This window comes from Lipomyces tetrasporus, assembly GCF_029532465.1.
Source record: "Lipomyces tetrasporus strain NRRL Y-64009 chromosome Unknown POJ06scaffold_1, whole genome shotgun sequence".
Classification (NCBI taxonomy): domain Eukaryota; kingdom Fungi; phylum Ascomycota; class Lipomycetes; order Lipomycetales; family Lipomycetaceae; genus Lipomyces; species Lipomyces tetrasporus.
Genome location: NW_026611596.1, coordinates 2,629,061 through 2,642,161, shown reverse-complemented (window position 1 = coordinate 2,642,161; position 13,101 = coordinate 2,629,061). Strand labels below are relative to the sequence as shown.

The 13,101-nt window shown below is 49.0% G+C and overlaps 6 protein-coding genes across 6 annotated transcripts; 2 read left to right on the top strand and 4 right to left on the bottom strand.

Annotated features, from left to right (window-relative positions):
• Positions 1-11: 11 nt before the first annotated feature.
• Positions 12-1,975, bottom strand: POJ06DRAFT_279837 (flavin monooxygenase-like protein; the record flags this gene model as incomplete). The annotated part of the gene is made up of 7 exons (XM_056189842.1): positions 12-953; positions 1,010-1,136; positions 1,186-1,474; positions 1,568-1,598; positions 1,654-1,682; positions 1,751-1,882; positions 1,942-1,975. 7 exons carry the CDS (start codon positions 1,973-1,975, stop codon positions 12-14), a joined length of 1,584 nt encoding a protein of 527 aa, XP_056047852.1.
• A 1,550-nt stretch (positions 1,976-3,525) lies between these two features.
• POJ06DRAFT_265228 (glycosyl hydrolase) lies at positions 3,526-5,637 on the top strand (the record flags this gene model as incomplete). The annotated part of the gene is made up of 1 exon (XM_056189063.1): positions 3,526-5,637. One exon carries the CDS (start codon positions 3,526-3,528, stop codon positions 5,635-5,637), a length of 2,112 nt encoding a protein of 703 aa, XP_056047851.1.
• Positions 5,638-5,724: 87 nt separating this feature from the next.
• Positions 5,725-6,341, bottom strand: POJ06DRAFT_18970 (uncharacterized protein). The gene is made up of 2 exons (XM_056184792.1): positions 6,212-6,341; positions 5,725-6,152 (listed from the first exon to the last, which is right to left on the bottom strand). The coding sequence occupies exons 1-2, from the start codon at positions 6,213-6,215 to the stop codon at positions 5,812-5,814; spliced, it is 345 nt and encodes a 114-aa protein (XP_056047850.1). The 5' UTR covers positions 6,216-6,341; the 3' UTR covers positions 5,725-5,811.
• A 723-nt stretch (positions 6,342-7,064) lies between these two features.
• On the bottom strand, positions 7,065-9,175 carry POJ06DRAFT_285363 (uncharacterized protein; the record flags this gene model as incomplete). Its single annotated transcript, XM_056190196.1, has 2 exons — positions 7,065-8,246; positions 8,311-9,175. 2 exons carry the CDS (start codon positions 9,173-9,175, stop codon positions 7,558-7,560), a joined length of 1,554 nt encoding a protein of 517 aa, XP_056047849.1. The 3' UTR covers positions 7,065-7,557.
• An 844-nt stretch (positions 9,176-10,019) lies between these two features.
• On the top strand, positions 10,020-11,052 carry POJ06DRAFT_244409 (uncharacterized protein). Its single transcript, XM_056186498.1, has one exon. The coding sequence runs from the start codon at positions 10,257-10,259 to the stop codon at positions 11,010-11,012; it is 756 nt and encodes a 251-aa protein (XP_056047848.1). The 5' UTR covers positions 10,020-10,256; the 3' UTR covers positions 11,013-11,052.
• Positions 11,053-12,101: 1,049 nt separating this feature from the next.
• POJ06DRAFT_265225 (uncharacterized protein) lies at positions 12,102-12,577 on the bottom strand (the record flags this gene model as incomplete). Its single annotated transcript, XM_056189062.1, has 2 exons — positions 12,102-12,301; positions 12,358-12,577. 2 exons carry the CDS (start codon positions 12,575-12,577, stop codon positions 12,102-12,104), a joined length of 420 nt encoding a protein of 139 aa, XP_056047847.1.
• Positions 12,578-13,101: the final 524 nt, after the last annotated feature.

Here is a 13,101-nt window from a genome sequence, read left to right as displayed (position 1 = left end):
AGCCGCTGACGTTAATGTTTCTCAATGTATAGCTTCGCGTTGTCGTTAGCACGAAGGATCGCGTCTTTCGCTCCTTGCCATTTCTTGCGTCGGCCATCGAACAGACGGAAAGTATGCACCGAAGCCACACCTCCCATTAGCAGATTACAAAAGCGAGGATTGCGAAACCAGAAAAGCCAGCCTTGCAGCCCATACCCCAAATTCTCGTTCACTCCGGTGCCCGCCGCCTTGTGCAACCAGTGCAACCACGGTCCTTCCGGAACTATCGCAGGATAGACGGACTCTTCCTTGGCCAGGGAACGCAGCCACAGATGATTAACGTCGATCTCACGATCCATGTCCTCCCTTGACGGCAGTGCAAACGTTCCCCTCCAGACCTGCGCTATGGCCATTGAAGCCAGATCGGCAATGGGAAAGGTACCGACTGCGAATGCCCAGTTGTTCAGGAAAGCTATCGAATCCGAGTACTCAGGAGGGAAGATGTTTTGGTAAAGTCGAGGGAAGGGAAGCCTGTAGCCCCAGTCATAACCCAAATCGCCATGTTCCGATGTCTTAGGGTCAGATGTGAGATCTTGACCAGCAAAGATCCCGAAATCAGGCAAGTAGCCAGTGCCAAAGATTACAGCATCCACAGCGATGACAGAGCCATCCACAAGCTCAACGCCATTACCGTTTCTAAAACGACGGATACCAACGACGGATGAGATTGAACCGTCCTGAAGGCAGTCGACGAATGAATCGGAAATTGTAGGCTGGTGAGTGAGAATTGACGGCGGAGGATGAATTCGCCAGGCTGGGTCGAGATTGAAGGACTCTTTCGTCAACCGTTGCACATACATGTCGTGAAGTTTTTTGGAAAGGCCAGGAGCAATGGCGGCTAGTGCATGCTTAATAGCCTCATCTCGCCGGCGGATGTGAAAATCGAGCGGCTTGCCCTTGCAATAGCGTGGAAACTGATAGGGTATGTCAGAAATATAACTTACGGCAAGTCAAAATGGGCCAAACTCACGATGTTCATACCGTGGCGGTGCGAGACGTAAACCTTTTCTGCGAAACCAACCAGTTCGGTACACGTGTCTACGGCACTATTTCCCAGGCCAACCACGAGCACTTTCATGCCCGCAAAATCGCTTGGGCTAGGAAATGAGTCGGTTGACGATCAAAATGTGTGAATAAATCACTCACTGCTTAAATGCTTGCGAGTGTATAACTTTGCCCGCAAACTGTTGAATCCCTTCGATATTAGGGACACGACTCAGCGCCGTTAGCCCGCTGCAGAAAACGACTTTATCATAGTCAATGACCTCCTCTCCTTTCTCCCCGGACAGATACAGCTGCCATTTAGTGTTGTCGGCATCCCGTTCCACTTTGCGAACCTCTGTGTTGAACCGAATGTGTCGATAGAGATCAAAGTTCTGAGCATAGGATTTCAGATAGTCACTCACTTGTGAAGCACTCAGAAATACTGGCATGTCTAAATAACGGTTAGTAGTTAGAAACGACGTCAAATGATTCAGATTCTTAACACAAATAGATGTAAATCAATGGGAAGGCGAAAACTCATTACCATCGGGAACAGGAAAATCTGTAAAGCAACTCTACCCTTGTCAGTGTCTTTTCCGATCTAGGAATTTCATTCCTGTTCTTGCCCACCTTGTATTTGCTCACATTCGAAACCGTTGCTGCCCAGTTATCAGCATGAAGCAAGCTTAACAAGATTGATTGCCAGAAAAACCAAGCAAGAACCTACTTGGTAATGTGGAAGTGTAATTGACATTCTCATTAAATTCCCACACACCGCCGATTGAGTGTCTCTTGTCGAATGCGGTAGCATCAAAGTCCTCTTCGAGTAGATTCTTTAACGTCGCCAGTCCAAAGGGGCCTTCATTGCAACGTCAGTGAGCAAGGTGACCAAAAAGAAACAACTGAATGCAATCGCACCACAACCAATCACAGCAACAGTGGGCCTGCCCATGATAGCGTCTCGTTTCTTAAGCGTAGCGTAACTTGCGCTCATCAATTTCCAGGTTTTCAACGGCGGGCATTTGGGCACGAAATAACCTTTTTTGTGCATTGGGACGCTGGATTACCCTGAACGGTGAGCTTATCCCTTTTAACTATGGCGCAACGCCGTCCTCTCATGTATCATACCATTATTGGCAAGGCCAGTCTCCTCCACCAGTTGTACACCATGACACATAAATGGCAGTGACTCCTCGCAAGAAATTTTCACAATGCGATCGAATCATAATCGGTATCGCAAATGCGCAGCCCCTCGTGAATTTAAAGTTTCGTCACGCGTATAATACGGAGTGCGTGCACTAGTTGTGGTGATGCGTTATTATTGCGCACTTAAGTGCCAGTGAGAGTACTTTATCTATTTATGCTTCGTTCTAGTGAAGAAGTTGAAACGGACGAGCTACACTTGGACTTTCTTCTAGGAGGGAGATCAAATGCCTGGTAGACATGCAATTAGAGTTTCATTTCGCGGAGCTCCCTCTACGGCTCCGCGGTGAAGATACCGAACCCCGCATTCTCCGATAATTTACAGACGACAAAGATCCAATGGCCTGTCGGGGTGGAGTCCCTTTACATGTCGCTATGAATATCTTCGGATGCACTCGCGATGATTTCCGACAACAAGACGATGCAACGACCGACAAGCAAAAACGAAAGGGATCGGTGGCAGCATGGACGTCGGTGGGACTTCGGTATCTTAGCCTAACGACCCGGTACTAGAGACGCCATGTCGTCCGAGACTAAATCAAATCCACCAATGCTATTTCGTCCCCACCCGCCAAAGACATTGCAACCTGGCTCTGCTGCAAGCTCGGGTTAGGCCAGACACGATACATCAGTCAAGGCATCGAATGGGCGATATGAATCGACGGGACAAACCCCGGTCATCGGCCCCTTATCATGTACTAATGAATACCCAACTCAGTATGCTAACGTCAGGAGATGCTCGGCCAGCAACGGCGGTGATGCCCGATCGAGCACCCCTAATTGGCTAATTCCCAGACGTATGATTAATTTTGATGCGCGAAGTCGTAAAAGGAGTAAACTGAGAATCCTAGCACCTTAAGATATGTACATGGTGGCGGGGGGTTCCTGCCATAGTAGCCATCCGGGGGCATCTCGTCAAGTTGACTGCGGGGCGAAACTCTCTCTTCGCGGTAACTTCACGATAGCTCCGTGATGGCACGTGCGCTTTACTGCAGATGCACAGTTAAATGGGCAGGACTGTCATAGGAACGGCCGGGCTTGGACTATCGCGATTGTCCCGATGACGTCCTCTGGTTATTGTCCTGGCCCCTGAGCCGCACCGCACCAGTGTTTATCGGCCCGGCAGTGCCATTCTGCTAGTTTTCCTCATTTGGCTGGAAATACGCACAACTGCTCCGCATCTGGTGTTCTGTGCCATCCCTTACCGGCTCAGTGAAAAGTACAAATTGACAAACGAATACCGTCATTGTCGAAATTGTCCTTGACAAGCCAAAAATTTACCGCCCGTCAAGGAGAGTCATGGTCCGACTTTTTGGCAGTGAGGAATACCGTCCCCAGTTCCACTTTACTCCTGAGGAGAATTGGATGAATGATCCCAACGGTCTTTTATATCACGATGGGATTTATCATATATTTTACCAGTACAACCCCAATGGTACCAAGTGGGGCTACATATCGTGGGGGCATGCAATCTCGACCGACCTTGTGCACTGGAAGCACTTACCAATTGCGCTTGAGTGCGAGGTAGATCCGAATGGGAACGTCATGGAAATGTTCTTCTCTGGTTCTGCTGTTGTCGACGTTAACAACACGTCTGGTTTTGCCATTCCGACCGGCAAGGCCCAGAAAGGCAAGGAAATTTTGTCGCAACCTATGGTGGCCATCTATACCAGCAATTATCCTACTGCCCACACAGCCTCCAACGGCCAAGTCATTCAACAAGGGCAGCAGTCCCAGTCGATCGCGTTCTCCAATGACAACGGCTTAACCTGGACCAAGTACAAGGGCAACCCTGTCATTCCATCGCCACCGCCCGAGTACGCGGACCAGTACAACCAGTTCCGTGACCCGTTCGTGTTCTGGCACTCGCCATCATCCAGGTGGATCATGGTTGCGTCTCTGGCAATGAAGCAAACTCTTCTTATCTATTCGTCGGATAATCTGAAGGATTGGACATGGGAGTCCCAGTTCGGGCCGTATAATGCAACGTTCGGCGAATGGGAGTGCCCGTCGTTGTTTCCGCTCTATGTGGACGGTAACACTGCCGCCGAAAAGTGGGTTCTACTCATCGGAATTAACCCTGGCGGTGTCGTTGCCGGATCTGGCACTCAATCGATTATCGGATCTTTCGACGGCAAAACTTTTGTTGCCGATCCGTCAGATGTGTACGACCCCACAAAAGTCCCGGTCGACTCTACAGTGTTTCAGGACTTTGAGTCCACATCCTCTACGTTTGAAGAGCTGGGATGGACTGCTACCGGAGACTTTGTCGGTAGTGGGCCGCGGAATGCGTCGACCGTAAATGCGGGAAATATCAAGGGCTATCTTGGGAATGGCATTATGACAACGTGCCTCTTGGGTGGGACCGGAACCGGTACGATCGCGTCCCCAAATTTCACAATCGCCAAGGACTATATCAGTTTTCTAATTGCAGGCGGTTATTATCCGTACAATCCGGCCACTGCTGGAACTCCTGAAGATAATCAGGTCTCCATCAATCTCGTTGTCGACGGGAAGATCGTGCGTTCGCAGACCGGCGCCAACACTGAGAACCTCGTGTGGCGAAGTTGGAATGTGGCAGGATGGGTCGGCCAAGAGGCGTATCTGATTGCCACCGATGCCAACTCTGGGCCATCTGCCCATCTCCATATCGACGAAATTGTGTTTTCTAACAGCCCTAAGGAAGAGGCCAACTGGAACGATTTCGGCCCCGACTACTATGCTGCCGTGACGTACAACGGGCTGCCGACCTCTGAAAGGACCGCGATTGGATGGATGAACAACTGGGCCTATGCCAATAATATTCCGACCAGTACGTGGCGTAGTGCCATGAGCATCCCACGTACGTTGGCGCTCAAGACCATAAACAATAAGATCCGACTTGTGCAGCAGCCCGCATCATCCGTGTCAACGCTCTACACCTCGACATTGTATAGTCACAACTTCTCAGTCCTGCATTGTGGCGAGACCCAAGTCAATGTGCCAGCTCCGTATAATGCGAGAATGAAACTTGGGCTCAAGTTCTCGCGAGGAACTGGCACAAAGTTCGGCGTGGCCCTGCGCTCGAACGCGACCAACACGCAGGAGACCGTGATCGGCTACGACTTCCTCGGTCAGAACGTATTTGTGGACCGGTTCAAGTCTGGTAACAACTCGTTCGTAGACTCGGACCAGAATGCCTTCCCGGGCTACTTCATTGCAACATTGCCGACCAAAGCAACGGATGTGATCGAGCTCAACATCTTGTTGGACTGGTCGTCAGTCGAGGTATTTGATGGCGAGGGCCAGATTGCGATCACTTGCCAGATCTTCCCAGTTGACGACAGCGCCAAAGTCAAATTGTTTTCACAGGGTGGATCGACAAAGTCCGTGTCTGTGGCCATCAATGGCATCAATTCGGTCTGGAAGTAGATTAACGAGGGTCTTTTTGAGAACTGCTGAAGAGGTTGACCACGAAGAGAATAGAAACAAGCAGAGTTTTTTCGGAACAGAAGAATGTTGTAGATGCAGTTTTTCTTCTCTTTTGACCTGTTTGTGGATTTAGCGATGAAATTGTTACAGTAGTATGGTCCATCAGTTTGGAACTCAACGGAACTTGACTCGCAATATGTTCCGAGTTATTGACATTTCACACCTTATGTTTGAGCATTGTTGCGGCAATATCATATAAAAGGCCCGGCGGCGCCTGCAGCTCGGTATCGATCGTACTAAAATACCAATAGAAAAAGAAACTGCCAACTCGTGATATGTCGTGCCCTTTGTACGGCAAATGCAACGACGCTCGGGACAACTCTGGCGCGACAGGCAGGTCTGCTTGTTTACGGCGCTCTGTATGTCCGCGCGAGATGCGCTGTCGGTAGTCACGTAACTAAGGGTCTTCCCGCCCATTAGCAGTGTGCACAGTAGTGTGATATTACCATATATGACTTCATTCTGTCCAACATCAGTCTCACATTATAACAAAAAAAATTTTACACGTACAAACCCATCTATCCGGTCAATTCCATTCATATCAAGCCCATTAATCATTCACCACACAACAAACGTAGGACCTAAAAATTCAATTATTCAAACAAAGATAGCTCTCCCGCCGAGGCCAAAAATTCATATTGAACCCTAAGAACTTGGCCAGGTACCAATGGAGTTATAGACCGAGGAAACATAATCCGCTCATTGGGGTTGCCATTGAAGTCGTCTTCCATCTTCTTTCTTCCACTCCGATAAGGCTGGCCTCACGCGAAGATGGTATCAAGCACCTTCGCAAGCACCCACGGAATAACATACGCTCGTGCTGTTGCGTACGCAACACGCGGTTCCTACATAGGTGCATATGCAATCGCAGCGTACTCTACCGCAATGTCCCTCGTCTGGATCCGTACCTCCTCAGTCCATGTTGCATCATTGGCATCAACCGCACGACCAAAGAACCGGTGTCAGCCGGTCGCGCCAACCGCCTCTCGAGGATATGGGCCTGCCTGCAGACAGAAACCGCCAGCTCCACCCACGTCGCGAAATCGGACACAGAGATCGCCCCCGGGCGCTAACGTTGACGAATAATTATTCGGCGAATAACGTACATGTATAACGAGCGGCGCACTTACCCACACCCACTTTATAAAACATCGCGACAATTCCACCAAAACGCCTAAAATCAATTGAAGCTACTCAGAATCCTCTTCCTCAGACGTCTCTATTACAATCTGACATGTGCGCGTTGTGTCCTGTCTCGCCGCAGTTGCCACAGCGCCGCGCGCGCATTTCTTCCCTTGGCTTCCGATCACTCTTTGCCTATGATTCCTGCTTTACCTGTTGCAGACCGTCCCTTTCGTCTTGCAAATCTTGTGCTTCCTGTTGACTAAGTGATCCTCCTTGCCGCAGACGTATTTTTAGCCCTCCGGCGTTTGCTAAGCTTCTCCATTCCTTGCCGAAGGATCTGGTTCTCCGTCTTCAACAATGCCAACTGGTGTATCATTTTCGACGTACTCTTGGCAAACTGGTCAACCTGAGGTTGGGGAGCTATTTTGATGTCGGGCAATTCGATAAGGGATATACTGCAGCACTAGCACTTGCAAAGACCAAGAGCCAATATCCCTACCGCACCTATAAACGACAGCGCGGACATGCCAACTGAGACAACGTCTGGGTCAATGCCTGGCTATAGGCAACCTGCACTTGGGGAGGATATTGTGGAGAGATCCATGGTACTTAAATCTGTGCAGTTGGAATGGGATCCAGGCCCGGTACAGCTTCTGCCACACCTTTCACTGGGCGATTGCTGAAGACGTGAAATCCTGCGAATACAAATAACGAATACGGAATTTTTCGCGAGGTTTAATTGTATAATTCCATCTCCATTGTCAACAAATTGAGCATGCGTTTCTCAACATCCTCAAAACCCTCCCAGTGCTTTCCGGTAGCAATATAATAAGCTTCCATTACCTGTGAATATCTTTCGGTCCATGTCGACAGGAAAACTCCAAGCCGGGTCCCTTGAGGAAGCCAAAAACCATAGGAGGACGCCTTAGAAATATCTCCTGTTACTTTTCCTTCATCCGGATTGACTGTGAAATTGGGACGCTCCTGCACGACTTTCAACACCAGCTCCGAATCCAATTCACCCAGAAGCGATACAGTTGTCAGGCGGTTGACAATGCGTGTCCAATCCGTACAGGACCTGACGATAAGAGTTGCAAGCCAGAGCGGTGGTGCGAAGAAATGCGTGCCGAAAATCAGTTCTCGATGGTCCATGCACGATCTAGGGATCGAGAAACAATTAAGAGCTCTCATGACAGCTGCTGTCGACTGCGTTTGCTGCGAAAGATTCATTGGAGTATACATATACATCGCATCCAGCGAAATCAAGCCCACACGTATCAACTCTTCTGCAACACATAAAAATGACTCTTGGACCTTCCATCTAAACCAAGTAATATGAGCGAGCTGGACGATGGTTTGTTCCCTCGGTGGGGTGGTCGCCGAGCCAGCGTGCACCAGTTTGTCGTCACGCCTTCGTCTCCTCGCTGAGGGTAATCGATGTTGAGCAGATTCATTTCGCAACCGATCATGTGGCTTGCAGCTTCGTACTCGCGAGCAGACTTTTCCTTGCCATGCGTCCGTGGAAGCTGATGGCGTTCCTGTTGCTGCAGAAGATGCAGAGCCTCATTTGTTGGTGAAAGTACTCGACGAGCACGGACAGGGGCATTAGAGAAGGAGATATCCAGATAATCACGGAAGAGAATTTCTTCATGAGGCGGGTGATTGGCGAATCCGATACGACTACTGGGGTAGACCGGCTGCTTTCGGGAATATCCGATCTATTCAACCTCTCCTCAATGTAAGATTTCTGCTTTTGCAGTGTCCAGTTGTTGTCAATGTCTCTCGTCAGCCCGAGTGTTCGTACAAACGCCTGGCCAAAATCGGAGTTTCGAAGTCGCCCGCTTATCGAACGCCGCGCCGAATAGCTCTTCTCATCAACTTTTGCGGACGTGTGGACGTAGATATTTCTTTGATTCGCGACTCTGAATGCACGTGCGAATGAGCCCGAATGACAAGTCTTCACCACGACGTTGACTTGGACGTCCGTGCGGAATAGTGAACACGCGCCGGCGAGGTCTGAGGGGGAAAAGTTGACTCCACCAAACGTGATCCCCTCGGGACTGGAGTGTCCAATGAGGATTATAGAGACTACGTCTTTTGGTTTTGCTTCGTTGGCCTGTTCGCGAATCCATTCGAGCACTTTCGAGCCCAGTGTGCGCTCCTCCTGAGATTTGACCTGGATCCACCAAGGCGATCTATGTTCCCATTCCCACTGAGTGTACATCAGGATGTGGCCGTCACTTTCCCAGTCATCATCGCCTATCTCTTCCCTCCTACCAAATTTGACGTCGGTCAAGCCTTCATCTCTGAAATATTTATCAAGGTCAAAAGATAAATGTTTCATGCACTCCATGTTCTTTCAGTGTTGCGACTAAGCCAAGGAAATCCCCGAACAACCAAACATCCCGCGTCTCAACCACTCCACACACCACAAGATGCCTGGTCCCATTCTGCGAGGAACCCCTTGCAGATGTGTGGGGAACAATGACAGATTTTTCCCGGCTGGTCATGCCTGTATGTCGTCGCCGACAGAGCTTGCCATGACGTAGTTGTAGAAGATGCGGAGATCGAAAATATGGTAAAATAAAGAGGGGGCTATTGCGGTGGAGGGACAATTAGCAATTAGTTAGGTCCTAAACATCTCGACACGCACAACTGTCACTGTATATAAGCATATAAATCCGTATTCACCCAGAGTTAGTTGCACTTAAGTTGTACTAACCCCTACTAATTATTTTCGATTACCTGACCAACGCGTAGACGCGTTAGAAGCCCATACAAAATTAGAGTTGGCAGGTGGTTACCCGGGCATGCGCTGCATGAGAGCCCTGCACCATACTTAAGTGTAGGCGCGTAGGTTATTCCGGGCAAACCACATCACCCAGGCAGGGTAACCGTAGGCGCCGTCGGTGTAGGCAGTCAGTGCGTGACGCTTCTTATGGGGCTCTAAGCACGGGGACCAAAAACATCACTAAAATCGAACTGAAAAAGATTAGTCGGTTGGAAAGAGAAATTCAGGCGGTTCGAGTGGTATAATTTTTATTGTGACCCTATTACGTTGGACGTACGAAATAAGGGCAGATATGTTTTGCTCAGTAAAGTAGGGCGGTTGGACCAGAGAGCCGTGGGTCAGGGTACGGGGACTGGAGCGGCGGTGGTCGACTGGTGGCTTGGGTGAGACCATATTCCTCCATACTCTCAGGACACAGGTGACCTGTTAACAACCTGAACATATAACCTGCAGTTCAGGGCCCTGAATAGGGCTGGACACGATATCGCCTACAAGACGATATCGCCATATCGTATCGTCGAATACGATATCGGCAGAGGAAAATTCCTGGCGATAAATTTGGCGATAATATCGCCTAAAATATCACTTAAGGCGATACGATATATGATATGATGGGTGGATATTCACAACCCCTCCAACTACAATGGGAGAGTCCGCCGACCTCAGCGACAGCTTGTCCGAAAGCTCGCGCTCGTCGCGGTCCAGCCTCGAACTCAATGGCGATGAGGAACGCGACATCCTAGCCGAGGGCCAGAACGACCGTGACGACCGCGACGATCGCAATTACTTCATTGATATTGAGACCCAGCTATTCAACGACTTCGGCTCAGTCTTACATGCCATCGACGAGAGGGCTGAGGCTCATGGATTTGCAGTCGTAGCACGTCGCCCGTCAAATCGCTACCGACATACGGGACAATACTGTCGCTACGATCTTGAGTGTGTTCGTGGCCATGCCAAACCTTCCCGTGGCCAGGGCTGTAAGAAGAAGAATTATACTAGGTTGAATTGTCCGTGGCTTGCCAAACTTGTGTTTTCGAAGAATGTTGGGGCCTGGATATTCACATTTCGGCACTCCCGTCATAGTCACGACCGGGACCAGCTTCCAGGACATATTCCTGCACATCGACGGAGACATCGGACTGGAGATGTTGAGCAGTCCTTGCAACAGTTGTTGAACAGCCGAGGGCAACTTGCACCGATGTTGCTGAACAACTTCAACGCAGAATCGAGGACTAATGTCAAACTCAAATGGCAAGGGTTAGGTAGTGGTACCCTTCTTGACATACAAATTACTGCGGTATTGAACCGCGGTAGGGTTAGGGTCTGGCTTACCAAAATATACAACAAATATATTTATACACGGTCGACGAAGCTCTCTTTGTTACATCTGTGCTGATCTGTTCAATCGCTCCTCCTTGTTGAGGCTGGAGTCCGAAACTGGACGGAACACATAGTAACCTGCAGCAGCATTCCGCATGGTCTGTGATGAACGTGATTTGCTTTGCGACTCCCTCATGATAGGCTCAAAGTCTTTAATAAATGCTTCCGGAGCCTTAAAAGTAACCTTTCATCTTGCGTTGCATCATTCCATTGCTTTTCACAAGTTCATCGGATGACAGCCACTCAAAAAATTTCCCTAATCTTCATAAACTGATCGTCATCCTGCTAGGTCAAACGTCTGGATTTTTTTAAGGAAGTCGATAGAATCCAGAGAATCCTCAAGATCAATAACGTCGCCGCCATTGCTAGTTACAGACTTTCCAGTCAGCGTACTGTCGTCGAAGGAAGCAAGTGGTGACGTGTGCTGAAACAATTGAAAATGGAAACGAGGAGGCGGCGACACAATAAAGCGACCCGTCTGATTCGCGGCGCGGACTCTGAAGCAAAGAACGATACAAGGTGTTTGCAGATATATCGACTGTTCATGACATAGGATCGGCAGGAGCAAAACCACGTGTTGGATCTGTCAGCGTGGAAAACAGAATCTCGCTCAAACGTTGTAGACTCGTCAACTGCAAGTGAGCACTTCCGCCAAAGTTTCACAAAGTCATGATACATATGCGGAAATTTGCGGTTGCATTCAAGCTGATTCAACCTGTTACTTCTCGCTGGGGCAAGAGTGGTTATAATCACATGACAGAGCAAGTCAACTCTCGGTCGAACAAATGGGGATGGTAGTCCTTTTTCAGAAGTCTCCAATGACTCTCTAATCGCATTGTCGTCCGGGACAGTGGTATGACTGGTGTAACATCGCGACGCCCACTGAGTGAAGCGATCTCCCACCTTCCACGATAATCAGTGTGACTTCGACGGTACCAATTAAGGTACAAATAGCGGAAAATAGCGGAAAATAGCGGGAAATAGCGGAAAATAGCGGGGCTGATCGATCTTTCTGCAATAGTCAAGGATCTCGTGCACGCAAGCAGTGTGAATGTCAATCCAATCTGAAAATTTCATTCCAGACGTTGGATATTGTCTTAGAAATTCACCGCCAGCAGTGAGGGCTGCTCAGTAGGTATCGCTTCACCAATGCACGTATGACTCGCGTCTCTTTAAGCGGCAGCTTCCTCTTAGATCCATTCGACGGCACCCATGTATCAATAGCTCGTAATGAATGCCAAAGGCATAAGTGATGATTATAGCTGCGGTTGCACCGCGAGAAGACTCCTAGGGCGGAGGCAATCTCTAGTCGGACGCGTCAGGTTCATCAAATAACAGAGATAGGTTGAACGTATACATACCAGCAAAATCCTTGTCACTATGCCCAACAGATGGACGGAGACCCAACGACGTGAGATGCTTAAACCAAGTCGTAAGACGGATACCTCGTTTGCCATTTCCTTCGACCGCTCGGGTATCCAGGAGCAGGTATGATAGCGGCACTGTCTCATAGAGGTATATTCCAACAACGCAATACAATTCAAAGCCATGGAAATTGGTTCCAAATGTCGCATCAACCATAATCTCCTTGATCTCGCTCTAGGGCTGTTGACGATACGATATCGGCACTATTTTTCCATATCGTCAATCGGCATCGTCTAACTTAAGGTCTGCCGATATATATCGTCAATCGGCATCGTCTAACTGGAAGTCTGCCGATACGATATCGTCGTAATTTGACGACTGCCGATACGATATCGTCACCGATAATTGGAAGTTGCCCGTACAAATTGGGCTCGGGCTCACCTACCAAAACGGAAAAGTCTTGTGCCGTTGGCATCATTAACTCATCCAGATTCATTTATTCGTCATCATCCAGAACGTGTGACACGGATCAACAGAGCGTGTAAGCAGTAAGTAGCGTGTAAGCAGTAAGCCGTCGTTTTGCTACCAGATGGAATTCAACATTCCGAATGATCGATGATGGCTTGAAATCGAAACAACAAATAAATAAGTTCGTAGATCTTCAGAAGGAACTTCCACCCTTTACTGTTGAAGATTGGTCGCGTCTCGAGCAGATCCACCTAGTATTCAACAAGTTCAAT